Source organism: Cyrtonyx montezumae, unplaced genomic scaffold (assembly GCF_038088225.1).
Source record: "Cyrtonyx montezumae isolate F1298 unplaced genomic scaffold, pur_monq_1.0 scaffold_67, whole genome shotgun sequence".
Classification (NCBI taxonomy): domain Eukaryota; kingdom Metazoa; phylum Chordata; class Aves; order Galliformes; family Odontophoridae; genus Cyrtonyx; species Cyrtonyx montezumae.
Genome location: NW_027072075.1, coordinates 389,359 through 402,962, shown reverse-complemented (window position 1 = coordinate 402,962; position 13,604 = coordinate 389,359). Strand labels below are relative to the sequence as shown.

General features: G+C 49.9%; 1 protein-coding gene and 1 pseudogene across 1 annotated transcript; one reads left to right on the top strand and one right to left on the bottom strand.

Moving 5' to 3' along the window:
• Window positions 1-392: 392 nt before the first annotated feature.
• On the bottom strand, window positions 393-1,334 carry LOC136057487 (olfactory receptor 14J1-like). The gene has a single exon (XM_065750210.1). The coding sequence runs from the start codon at window positions 1,332-1,334 to the stop codon at window positions 393-395; it is 942 nt and encodes a 313-aa protein (XP_065606282.1).
• A 4,758-nt stretch (window positions 1,335-6,092) lies between these two features.
• Window positions 6,093-10,161, top strand: LOC136057466 (PHD finger protein 7-like; annotated as a pseudogene).
• The last annotated feature ends 3,443 nt before the right edge of the window (window positions 10,162-13,604 follow it).

Sequence of the window (13,604 nt, the reverse complement as noted above, 5' to 3'; positions counted from 1 at the left end):
CATGTTGATGCAAATCACCATGGCCCCAGGAAAGAAGTAGCCCTGACTCTAAGGCAGCAGAGAGCAGAAACCCACTGAGTAGTGAGGGGCAGCCCCCAAGTACACCAGGGTTGCTGCTCCCTTAGGCAGCTGCGCTCTTGGCCCCTGAAACTGTCCTTCATAAGGAAGTTTTTTCTCCATCTCCAGAAAAGAAGGGAAGACAAGCTGAGAAAAATGTTTTCCTGCTGGCCTCTTCATTGTGTTTATCTACAAGTGGGAAGCCTGGCAGTGAAGGCAAATGAGATGTCTGTGTCAAAATACACAAATAACATGGAAGAGGATAAGAATTCCTATACTTAAACAAAGTCTATGTTTTATTAAATAGCAAATAGGAATTTTAACAAAACATGGTCCTAGTATTTTCTGACATAGCTGGAGATGACCCTAAGCTTTTTCAGAGCATCCTTGATCTCCTGGTTCCTTATGCTGTAAATGAGAGGATTCAGGACTGGAGGCACCACCGAGTACAGAACCGCTACCACCAGGTCCAGGGATGGAGATGAAAGGGAGGGCGGCTTCAAGTAGGCAAATGTGCCAGTGCTGACAAACAGGGAGACCACAGTTAGGTGAGGGAGGCACGTGGAGAAGGCTTTGTGCCGGCCTTGCTCAGAAGGCATTCTCAGCACAGCCCTGAATATCTGCACATAGGACAGCACAATGAAAACAAAGCACCCAAAGATTAAACAAATGCTAAAATAAATAACTCCAGATGCCCTGAGGTAGTCTGATTGTGAGCATGACAGCTTGAAGATCTGGGCCATTTCACAGAAGAACTGGTCCATGGAATTCCTTTGGCAGAGTCGTATAGAAAATGTATTGACAGTGTGCAGCAGAGCATGGAGAACCCCAGTGCCCCAGGCAGCTGCTGCCATGGTGACACAAGCTCTGCTGCCCAGGAGAATCCCGTAGTGCAGGGGCTTGCAGATGGCAACGTAGCGATCATAGGACATAACGGTGAGAAGGGAATACTCTGATGAAAATAAGAATAATAAAAAGAAGACCTGTGCTGCACATCCTGCATAGGAGATGGACCTGGTGTCCCAGAGGGCATTGGCCATGGATTTGGGGAGAGTGGTGGAGATGCAGCCCAGGTCGAGGAGGGCGAGGTTGAGGAGGAAGAAGTACATGGGGGTGTGCAGGCGCTGGTCGCAGGCTACGGCTGTGATGATGAGGCCGTTGCCCAGGACGGCAGCCAGGTAGATGCCCAGGAAGAGCCAGAAGTGCAGGAGCTGCAGCTGCCGCGTGTCTGCCAGTGCCAGCAGGAGGAACTCACTGATGGATCTGCTGTTGGGCATCTGCTCTGCTGTTCCTGGGCGTGGAGTGCTGTTCAGAATGCTGAAGATAATGACAGATGAAGACAATCAGTTTCCACTAGTCATACTTTCACCCTGTCTGCACTCAGAGCCCTCATCCCAAACTCTGAGCACTTATGTTTCTCTTGGATAAAGCTGCCTGTTGGCAGTGCCAGCATGTGTTCACGTCTGCAGAAAACGATGACATTTTCAGTCAGTGCTGTCCTTTGGGAGAGGAAAGCACCTCAGGAGATTGTTCACATAACAGTAGATTGAGAAAAGGACAATTCAGGATTCTCAGCGATGTGTTGACATTTCCGAGCTCCTTCCAGATTCCTGCCTGCAACCCTTTCCCCTTCCCTAAGAACAGGAAATGGAAAATTCCTGCCTTGTCTCTCCTCTTGCAAAGCACCCTTGGAAACATTCAGCGGTGCGGTGGAGACGTGATGCCCTGCTGCAGACAACAGCTGTGGCACCAGAAGGCCCCTCCCCTGCCATGGGGTTCCTTCCCCCTGCACATCTCCCCACAGTGCCCTGGCAGCACCCCGGGCAGGCTGAATGCTGAGCTGCTGAGCCTGGAAGGCTCAGGCTGCAGACTCCCTGCCCCGGCACACAGCTTCTGGGGCACAGCACAAACCCTGCTCTGCACCAGCCTGGGCTCCCGGCTGCACCTCTGGCTGCAAAGCCTGCAGCCATCCTGCGACACTCAGCCCCCAGGGCTGTCCTCTGATGCTGCAGCAGGGAAGCCCTCATCTGGAGCAGAAGTAATTCCCTGATGAAGAAACAGAGAGAATCTTCTACATGACATGCAATAGATTTAGTGAACCCTCCAGGAAAAGGGGCTGCATTGCCTGCAGCAAGAGACTTACTGTGTTAAAGGCTTTGAGTAATGCTCCTCCAGTGAGCTCACAGCCAGCTCACATCACACACATCCTGTAAGCTCTCTCTCCTTTCTCTCTTCTCTTTCATTCACCTGCAGATCATGCCCCAGTCTTAATACATGGTGCACAACAGCTGCTCTTGGGCACAACTGTCTCTCTGCAGTGCTGCCTGCTTATATGAGCTCCTTGTGTCCCAGGGGTCCAGCCCAACTCAGCAGAAGAGGATGTGATTTTCTTCTCCCCATCTCCCTGGAGATGTCCTTGAGTCTCCATGGCCAACAGCTCCTGCAGACTGAAGGATTATCACAGAAGCATCGATAACAGAATCATAGAGTGGCTTAGGTTGTGAGGGACTTCAGAAGTCACCTACTCCCAACCCTTCTTCCATGAGCAGTGTTGCCTACCACCAGATCACGTTGTCCAACAAACCATCCAACCTGGCCATGAATGCCTTCAAGAATGGGGTGTTGTCCATGGTTTGCAGGACAGTTTGATCTGGTACCGTGACAACTGAGGCAGGAGACCCACAGGCCCACATCCCAGGGAAGGGGAAAAGGGAAAGGGAAAAAGGAGAAGGGAGATAGATAGGCCTAGGAGCAAAACAGCAGCAACTATCTGTGGAGGAAGCTAATTTACTACATAATATATCAGAAAGGAAAATAACACAATATAATACAATAAAATTGGTATTAAAGCTAATAAATCAAATAAAATGAGCAAGAGAGAGTGTCCGATGAACCGAAGGCCTTACGCTAACGCTGAAGGCGGACGGCTGCAATAAAAAACCACTGCTGAGCTCGATCCCGAAGGGAAGAGAGAGTCCCATGACTTCAGACAGTTTTCATCTTTCCTTCTGAGCATAAATATGTAAAAGTTCAAAGCATCACAAAGTCCTCTAGGGAATGTAGTCCTTCTTCTCTTCTGAGACAGGTACACCCAAAACTATTGATGATCCATGGAGCTGGAGCATTAACTCTTTAACTCCCAATACACCACATGATGTTATGATGTGGAATATCAACAATACAACAAAATCATAAAACCATAACAGGTTTCCACCACCTCCTTGGGCAATCTGTTGCAGAGCCTCATCACCTTCCATGTAAAAAATTTCAGGGTAGTCACTTGCTCACATACAGACAACCACTCTGTCTGTCATGCAGACCACAAAGTGACTGGGGTGCTGCTAGATTTGGGCAAGAGTGCCTGCAAGCTGTGGTAGACAACCTCTGAAATAGGCACCTCATTTCTGAGCATCATCTGTGGTCCAGACAGGGAATGGGAGTATTCCTGGCCATCCAAAATGACACCAGGGCTCTGAGTTTAGGGTACCGAGTGTAACATTTTTCACCTGTCCCCATGGAGCATGCTGACTTATGGTCAGGTCCTCTGACCAAATGGATGAGCTTACCCAAAGAGCTACATCTTCCTCTCTGCTCCATCTGAGGCGTATTCTGAGTTCAAGGCATTACAAATTTATGACACACCTATGCTCCTCTGCTGATGGTGCCTGATTTTGCTCTGGGCACTCAATTGAATGGCAGATCACCTGGGTCTCCAGCACACCCAAAGCCAGCTGACAAATGCGGTACAGGACCTTCAGGAAAGCCATGCCCTAGGAGTGTTGGTGCTGGCTGGACAGCTCCAAGCTCCACTGTGGGTCGAATGCTTGTGTGCCACCTTCTGAGCACCACTACCATGGTGTAGACACAGGATCCAGACTGACTACATCCAGTGATGCTTTTTGAAATGGGAAGCTTTCTGAAGTGTCTGTATGCTAATGAGAACATCAAACTATGAACTCAATGTGCTAGAAATGTTTTGCATTTGTAGGTCTAGGGTCTTCTTGGGTCACAGAGGCATGTCAGGATGGTTCCCACCTCTGAACTGTAGAAAAACTGGGACACGGACTCTTCATGGTGCATGGTGAAGGAAGACAAGGGTAATATACTGCTCTCTATACAAGAGCACACTGAGGTCTGCCCAGAGAGGCAGAGGATCCCGCTGTGATATGGCTTAAAGTGGAGACCAGCGGTGTCGAATACTGGCTTCCTGATCAGGAAGAGTAAGATGAAGGGGACCTTAAAAGGCAAAATGGAGCCTCACATTTCGAGGCCCTAATCACAGTCTAACACATCTTAGAACATCTCTAACATCCATTGCCAAGTGCTGCTTCAAAATTCTTTTTTAAGTCAAACTGTAAATAAATAGATAACAAAACCAATACAATTCTCATCAGTCTCTTCATATTTAGACTCTCTCCAGACACCTATCCAGTTTACTGTACAAGCGGTGAACATTTGAAGAAGATGACAGGAAGGCACAGGGTGCACGAGGGCTCCTTAGACCGTAATGGGCCCCAGGGGAAATTTCCTGCTGAGTCCATCAACCTCCAGTGCAGAGAGAAGTTAGCACAGAGAGCTCAAGGAGATAAAGTCAGAAGTAGCAGTGAAGTTCTTGGAGTAATAATGGGCCCCATTGAGGGCAATTACCAACACAGCTTCCCCAGGAACTTGTTGGAGCAGATCATTGGAAGCCATGGTTACAGGTTGACAAAGAGATTATGGTGGTGGCTGTGATGCTGAGAAAACCCTTCTTTGTCTCATGAAGCAGAAAGGCCATGCCCTGATCCCCACAGCCTTGGAAGGGAGATCCTGTCCCTCATGCTGGCTCAGGGCCCTTCCTGGGGCAGCAGGATGGAGTGATGTGATCCAGAATAAAGGACAACAACACAACACCTTCCAGGCTCTGAATGGGGTGTAAGGAGGCCGTGAAACTCCAGTCCCATGATAACAACGTGTCTTTTGACACAGCTCTGTACTATGGACAATAGCTACAGTCCATTGGACTGAGACCTTGGCTCTGTGAGAGCTTTTCTGCCTTGCCAGCCCCCTCAGCCATCTCCCCCATAATCCATCCTACACTGCCTCATATTTGCACCTGTTATCCTGCACACCGTAGGCTCCAAGTCTGCTTCCCAGCCGCAACATCTCTTTACCTGGACTGTGTCTCTGTCATCAGTGATTGGTCTAGAATCAGAAAGCAATGAGCTGATCACAGACATTCTTCTGACTGACCTCACACACTACAGCACTACGCTCAGAATAACATTTCTTTTCTCACATGCCCAGTCAGGTTCTCCCTTCTCATGCTCTTCCCCACTACTAACGAATGTGACATCTCCTCTGAAAATTTCAAATTTCAAGTTACCGTGGGTTGCTACTACACTGCTGTGAGCTTCTGATTCACCAGGTTCTCAACGGTGAATGGGCTGGTTTGTCCTGTTTCGGCAACTAATGGGGTGGGGGGACCCACACCCTGAGAAAGGGGATGGAGAAAAGGGGAAAGGGGAAAGGGGAAAGGGGAAAGGGTGGGGAGATGAGCTTAAAAACAAAACAGTGGCAGCGGTCTGAGGAGGAAAGCTAATTTACTAAATAAGATATGGGAATGTAAAATAATACAATAGAGTTAGAACTGAAGCTAATAAATCAAATAAAGTGAGAGCATGTCTGAAAACCACAAGCCTTATACTAATGCAGGAGACAAGACGGCTAGGAAGCTCACATGCTTCTGGGATGATCTGAAAGGGGAAAGAGAAGCATCCTGTGACTTGACAAAAGTCTGAGTGGAAAACGAAAAACGTTTTTCCCTCTGAGTGGAAAACGAAAAAACGCAAAGTAACACCAAGTGCTCTGGAGTACATAGTTCTTCTTTTCTGAGACAGGTATACCTGGAATGATCAGTGACCCACAGAACTGAATCATTAACCCTTTAACTCCCAGTGCACTACATGATGTTATGATGTGGAATACTAATAACAAAAAAATCATAAAACCATGACACAGATCTATGAAGGCCAGGTGTCTCAGTCTGCCTACCCATGGCTGTGAACACCATCTCCGTGCAGACTTCCACTGCACCTGCTCCAGAACTTTTCCACTCTGGCAAAGTGAGGAGCTCTATTGGGTCAAGTCCTTCCAGATGTGGACACACTGGTGTGAGTCAATGGGACTGGTACCTCCCCTTGCCTGGGCAGCCACACTTCTCATACTGCAGTCCAATATGTTCACAGCTGTGTTCAAATTAATCACCAGTGGCTCAAACGACATCACTTATAATACTCTTACCTCCAATCGGATCTGAGCTTGCAAGGATGTACTGGAGATTTCTACACCCTGGTGTCACTGCATGATTGGAAGCAGATTTTTTCTCCATGGGAATCTTGTGAGGATTTTGTCTGCTGAGACCCAGAGTTGCTCAAGGTCCACTTGGACTGAAGCTCATTTTGTCTGCTGCTAATGTCTGCACACAGATGTTTCACCTGACTTACGGTGTATCAAAGAAGTTCAGTTCTTGAGGAATTTTAGGACATGGTGAATGAAAAGCAAAGAGAGGTGTTGCTGCTTGGAAATGGCTGTCTGCTGGGAAAATTTCTGCTCCAATAGGCTTGCTCAATTATCCTTATGCCAAAAAGAGACAGAGGATACACTCCAACTTTCTTAAACCGAATAAAGGGAGAGTCCATGGTGACAATCCCCCATGATCTGTCAAAGTATTGGGGTTCACATTCCTTTATCCCTATCTCTGGACTCTACGGTCCCTCCTCCTTTTCTCATCAGCTGAAGTACTCAGAGCTTGGAGGTGGTGTGGATCTGCCTAAGGGTAGGGAGGCCCTACAGAGGGATCCAGATAAGTTGGGTTGCTGGGCTGAGGTGAAAGGGATGAGGTTCAACAAGGCCAAGTGTAGGGTCCGGCACTTTGGCCGCAATAACCCCAAGCAGCATTATAGGCTTGGAGATGAGTAGCTAAATGATTGTGAAGAAGAAAGAGACCTGTGGGTGTTGGTTGATGCTCAGCTGAACATGAGCTAACAGTGTGCCCGGGTGGCCAAGAGGGCCAACGGCATCCTGGCCTACATTAGAAATTGTGTGGCCAGCAGGAGCAGGGAGTTGATCATCCCCCTCTACTCAGCACTGGTGTGGCTGCACCTTGAATATTGTGTTCAGTTTTGGGCCCCTCACTACAGAAAAGATGTTAAGGCCCTGGAGTGTGTCCAGAGAAGGGCAATTAAAAAGGTGAGGGGTCTGGAGCACAAGTCTTATGATTAGCAGCTGAGGGAGCTGGGATTGTTTAGTCTGAAGAAGAGGAGGCTCATAGAAGACCTCTACAACTTCCTGAAGGGAGGTTGGTGTGAACAGGTGTTCAGCCTCTTCTCCCAGGCAATGGACATGACTTGGGGAAATGGCTGCAAGTTGTATCAGAGGAAGTTTAGATTGGACACGAGGAAAAACTTTCTCTCAGAGAGTGGTCAGGCACTGGAATGGCCTGCCCAGGGTGGTCATGGAATCACCATCCCTGGAAGTGTTCAAGAGGTGTCTGGATGAGGAGCTGCGAGATACCATTTAATAGCCTGTGGTAGCAGTGGTAATGAGAAGACAGTTGGACTAGATGATCTTATAGGTCTTTTCCAGCCTTGAGATTCTATGATTCTATGGATGGAGCTGTTTACCGCTGACCTCTCATAATAGGTATCTGCCAATAGGGGAAAACCTGGGGGGTTTGAAAGAGTGTCACAGTTTTATGATTTTTGGTATTGCTATTCCACATCATAACATCATGTAGTGCATTAAGAGTTAAAGAGTTAATCCTCCAGCTCCGTCAATCATTGATAGTTTGTTGTGGTTTTGTGGTTTTGATGCCGGTATTCCACATCAGAGCATCATACAGCAGTTAAGGAGTTAATGCTGGGGGAGCAGCAGAGGGGAGGGGCGGAGCTCCGCACCGGATGCAGGCGGCGCTCGGTCTGGGCGCGTTGCTCTGGGCTGCCGTGGAGGTTCAGCACGTGTGCTTCCCCTGCGGGTCCTCCTTAACGTAAGCTCACAGCTTTTGGTTTGAAACTTTTTCTCTCTCTTTCAATTGTTCAATTTTATTAGATTTAGTAAAGTTACCGTTCCTTCTCAAATCGTGCCGTTGTTTTCTTGTCGACCCATCCCTTCCCGCCGTTTCCCCCTCCCCCTCCCGGAGCGCGGCTCTGCTCGGGCGGCCGCGCGGCCACTGACGCAGTTTCTTTTTCTCTCCCCTCTCCCTTCTCGGTTTTCCCTTGGGTCACTGTCACGGACAACACCGTGACATAGTTCTATATATATAGAACTATATATAGTCCTATAATTGATGCAGCAGGGAATGTGGCCACTGAGGACAAGGAGAAGGCTTAGGTCCTCAACGATCCTCAATGATGATCATCATTGGGGATGGAATCTCAGCCAGTCTATAGCTTTGCCTCCTGCTGAGAGCAAGCTCTGCTATCTACTTACACTGTTTTGTACAAGAGTTTATTTTTGTCTTGAAACCATTCAGAGATTGAGGTCTTCTCCTTGAGCATTGTGTCCAGTTCTGGCCTCCAGGTACAAAAAAGTCAGGGATCCCTTGAAAGAGCACAGCGGAGGGCTACAAAGCTGATAAAGTGTGTGGAACACCTGCCTTATGAGGAAAAGCTGAGAGACGTGGGGCTGTTCAGACTTGAGAAAGAAGACTCACAGGGACTTGATCCATGTCTATAAATATCTAAGGAGCGGGAGGCAGAGGGATGAGGCTGGGCTCTTCTCTGCAGTGTGTGGTGATAGGACGAGGGGAAATGGCCACAGACTGAAGCATAGCAAGTTTGGCGCAAATGTGCTTGGGAAATTCGTCACAGTGCAGTGATGGAACACTGGAACAGGCTGCCCAGAGAGGTGGTGGAGTCTCCTTCTCTGGAGACATTCAAGTCCTGCCTGGAGTGTAATGACCTGGGCCAGGGACTTGCTTTGGCAGGGGGGCTGGACTCAATGATCTCTGGATGTCCCTTCCATCCCTTACAGTTCTGTGATTCTGTAATTCTGTAATTCTGTGATTCTGTGATTCTGTGATTCTGTGATTTGCAAATTAATGTATTTTGTAGCTGAACAAAGGTTACTGTCTAACCTACTTCTTTTATTTACTTCTTCTCCCTGACACTGAGCAGGAGCTGCAGTGCATGGCATGGAAGGTGAATAGGGTGACGTGTCCCAACCTTGGTCCCTGTGCCATGTATCTGGGAGGCCACCATGCTTTGCTGGGCAAGTGTTGCCTGGAGGTGCACAGTGCTGATGCCCAGCACCACACTGCTGTCCCCAGATGTGCTGCATCTGCTGGCAGCAGGGTGTCTCAGTTGGCTGCCAGCGCTGGAGATGCTCCCACACCTTCCATTACCCCTGTGGCAGAGAATGCAGCTGCATCTCCCAGTTTTTCAGGGAGTACAGGTGAGTGAGGGCACCCCGTAGGGCCACAGCTGCAGGAGGGATGGAGCAGGGTGCTGGGCTGCCATCTCCATCCATCCTGCAGGTCCTTCTGCTGGCTGCACCGGCCGAGGCAGCGGGTGCAGCCGGTGCCCCAGGAACGCCCCAGTTGAGCCATCTGCTTGGAGGCGGTGGAGGAGCAACCCAGCTACAGCACATTGATCTGTCCTGCCTACACCAGCAGCTAGTTCCACTGTGACTGCATCCAGGTAGGCGGCATTACCCTCAGACCACAGCATCATCCACAACACCACCCAACCCTGGAACCCTGGCATCATCCCCAGCCCTGGGGCAATGCGTGTTGCTCCCCAACAGATGTTCCCCCTTCCCCAGTGCCTCGCACTGAGTGCTCTGCACTTCCAATGCCCGGTCTGCCGGGACAAGGAGACTTTCCAGGCAGAGATGTTGCGATTTGGGATCAAAATCCACAACAGGTCAGCACCCATTGCCCTGATACAGCCACACCCTTCCCACCTCCCCTCACACCATGCTCAGCTGCCCCTGGCTCCCTCCTGCAGGGATGAAGTCTGGGAGGAGGTAGGAGCCTTCCAAGAACTGTACAAGCAACAAAGCTCCTGTGATGCTGGCGTGTGCCTATGTGTGGTGGGATGGGAGCATTCAGATGACTTGGGGTGAGTGTGCTCTGACCCCAAAGCCATGGCAACCTGGCACCTTCATCCCTTCTGACCAGCTGGGATGGAGGTCAGTCAGGATGTTGAGCTCAGCACGGCACAAGCTGTGCCCTGGTTGCTCAGTGCCAGCCACCTGGGTGGGAGTGGCATGGACCACCCTAGGGCTGGCATCGCACAGCCCTGGGACCCCCAGTGACCGTAAGACTCTAGCTCCTGTTGCTCCCACGGGCCCTGGAAGATGCTGCTCTGTCACTCCTGTGGTTCCCGCAGGACCCACCATTTCTGCTCCAGCACTGCAGAGGACATTGACTCCTGGGAGTGCGACAACTGCAGTGGTGCAAGTGATGGTAAGAAATGCAGCACGGGGACAGACTCCCCATAAACACGGGGCTATACGTCCTCGGGAGATGTCCTCCCAGTTGGAGCCACAATGGGCACAGAGATGTGCACCTGCACTCATCTTCATGTACCTCACAGCCCCTTCAGGGTCAGCCTTGGGGCAGTGATCCCCGCAGAGCACTCTGGCTCCTGGCACTATGGCTCAAGCACAAGAGGCTGCAACCCCTGCCCCAGGGGCACCCAGATGACCAGCTGCCTGCACAGCACACAGGAAGCCCATCAGACACTCCACCCTCCCCACCACTGAACAACCTTGCTGCTTGAAACAACACACACCACAGGTGAGTTTGCTGATGTGCCGGAGCACTGCAGGGTGCAGCATCCACACTGCTCTGACCCTCCTGCCCACCTTTCACTGCTGAGCTGTCTCTTTGTCTACAGGAGTCAGTGGTGGGAGCCCAGCCAAAGTGCCAGCATCACCGTGTGGGCATGTGCTGAGAACAGGGCTGGGAACTGAGCATGGCCCAGGGATGGGGAGGCACCATGGAAGACACCACGGGCTACTGCAGGGAGCTGAGACAAAGGGTTTTGATAGTCCCAGTAATTTATCATGACATCAAAACTCCTGGCTCCCAATTGGATTGCTCATGTAACGGTGGTTGCTGCACAGAGAGGATGAGGATGACCCATCTCTGGAGGTGCTCAAGACCAGCTTGGATGGAGCCCTAGGCAAGCTGGTCTGGTTGAAATGTGTTGATCCTTGGGGTCACCTCCAATGAAAATGCAAGCCAGTCTATGATTCTGTGTTAAACTATAGTTCCTTTAAATAGTTTTCTTATCAAAATAAGTATTTAGTGTAACTTAAATATGCAAAGTAAAATATATTTCCTATTGAAGAAGGCGCAGTTCAAATGCTCTGTTGCATGCATGGTGCTGGGGACCAAGTGCAGTGGCGGGAGAGCAGGGAAGGGTCAGTTATTCTGCTCTGGGGGAGCTCCAGAAGCACCTGCACCCAGAACTGCTCTGGGCTGTGCATATCTCCATCCTCTTCTTGGTGACCAGGCTGCAGGGAGAAAAGCAGCGTTGGGGCAATGGGGTGCTGGGTTCTGATGGCTGCAGCCACATGTCCCCAGCCACACTGCCATCCCCTCCCAGCTATGTGTGGGTCGTTGTGTTGTTGTATCCTGAACCCTGGCTTCTCCAGCTCAGCGAAATCTGGGCATCGTGGCACAACTTCCTTGGTGTGATGTGCTCATCCTTATTCAACACTTCGCTGTTGCTGAACTATTTCCCAGACAGGCACCTCAGCTGAGATGCCATCTTCACCCCATGGGGATGTGCTGAGGTCAGGACTGGCCCCAGGAAGCTGAGCTCACCCTAGGAGCGGGAAGAAACATGGACCCACATAGGCAGCAAGACCAACTGGGATGGACTGGCTTCCCCACACCCCAGCATCCCTACAGCCAACAGAGCCAGACTGGGGCATCCCCACTGTTGCCACTGATCCTGCAGAAGTGGCCAGTAGGGCTCAGGTGTACACCCAGTTCTGTCACTGGGTGCCTGGTGGGAGCCATCCAGACAGCTGCAAATGACTCAGGATGAGCAGATGGATGAACAGGGCCAGACACACTCCCAGAGATTGCAGTGACACTGCTCTCAAATGATCGGTGCTCAGGTGGAGCTGCTCCTCCTTGGGCTATGAAGAAGCCGGGCAAGGAGCTGGGAGCCCTGCAAGGCCTGCTCCAGGCTGGAGGTGGCACTAAAACACAGCCAGATCCTTATGGGAGGAGTCACAGCCAAGACTAGGACGAGGTGACCCAGGTATGGCCACCAGCTCCTGCCGGGCGAAGCATGCTCAGGGTCTCACTGGACCAGGGATTAGAGCTCCTCAGGAAGACGGTAGAGGAAGTGTTTGATGTCCTTTATAGTAAGAACCTTCACAATTCCATCTGGGGATTTGGATGGCCCTGGGGCTCACTGCACTGCCAGCACTATCCCACCTTGTAGCTTTGGGACCAGTGGCACCCAGTGGGGCCTGCTCCTATAATGAGGTCAGTGCTGTTCTGGGAGCAGGTCCAGACACTGCCTTGCAATGAAAAGGGCTATACCGCAAATGGGTAGCACTGTGTGCTCAAGGGGAGCACCCTGCAGCCCCCTGGCCAGCTGAAGCCTCTGCCATGGGCTAAGTGCTGCTGCTTCTCCTTCAGTGCCTCCTGCAGAGCTGCAGTGCCAGAGATTTTATGGGCATAATGAGAGGATGTCTTAGTCAGCTGGAGAAGAGTTAAAAAGAGACAGAAAAAGGCCGTTCTCCTCAGTCCAGAACAGCTTCAAGTCCATGTCTACTGATCATTTCTTAGACTGTATCCTAAACCAAACTGATCCAAGTCCAACTCTTCTTGATTCAAACCCTATCCATAACCTTAAGAATAAATCTGATTGATCTTAATGCTAACCCTTATCCAAATTGGACTGAACCATAACTCTGGACCTATCCCCAACCATAAACCTAATCTTAAATTATCCTAGCTGTAACTCAAATTGATCCTGAAGTGAACCATAACCCTAAAGCTAACCCTAAGTTATGCTAACCCAAACCATAGCTATTTCATAACCTAACCTAACCCTAATCCTATTGAAACCCTCTTACCCTAATCCTAACACCAAAACTTAACTCTAATCCTATTGATACCCTAAACCTAGCCCTAACCCTTATCCTAACCCTGAGCATAACCTTAATTGGTCCTAGCTCTAATCCTAACTCTAAACTGAACCCTGATTGGTCCTAACCCTATCCCAAACCCTAAAGCTAATTGATCCTGACCCTAACCCTAATCCTATTCCTATTGATTAATCCTAACCATAACGGTAACCATAAATGATTCCAACCCTCACCCTAGTTGATCCTATTCCTAACCCTAACCTTAGCCCTTACATTTAGTCTTACCCTAACTGCAACTCCTAACTCTTATCCAAACCCAAACCTAATGTAACTTTGATCAATTCTATCCCAACCCTAACCATAACACTAACAGTTCCTGACTCTAATCAAAACCCAGACCCTAACTGATGCTAGCCCTATCCCTAACACTAACCCTAAATTATCTTAAC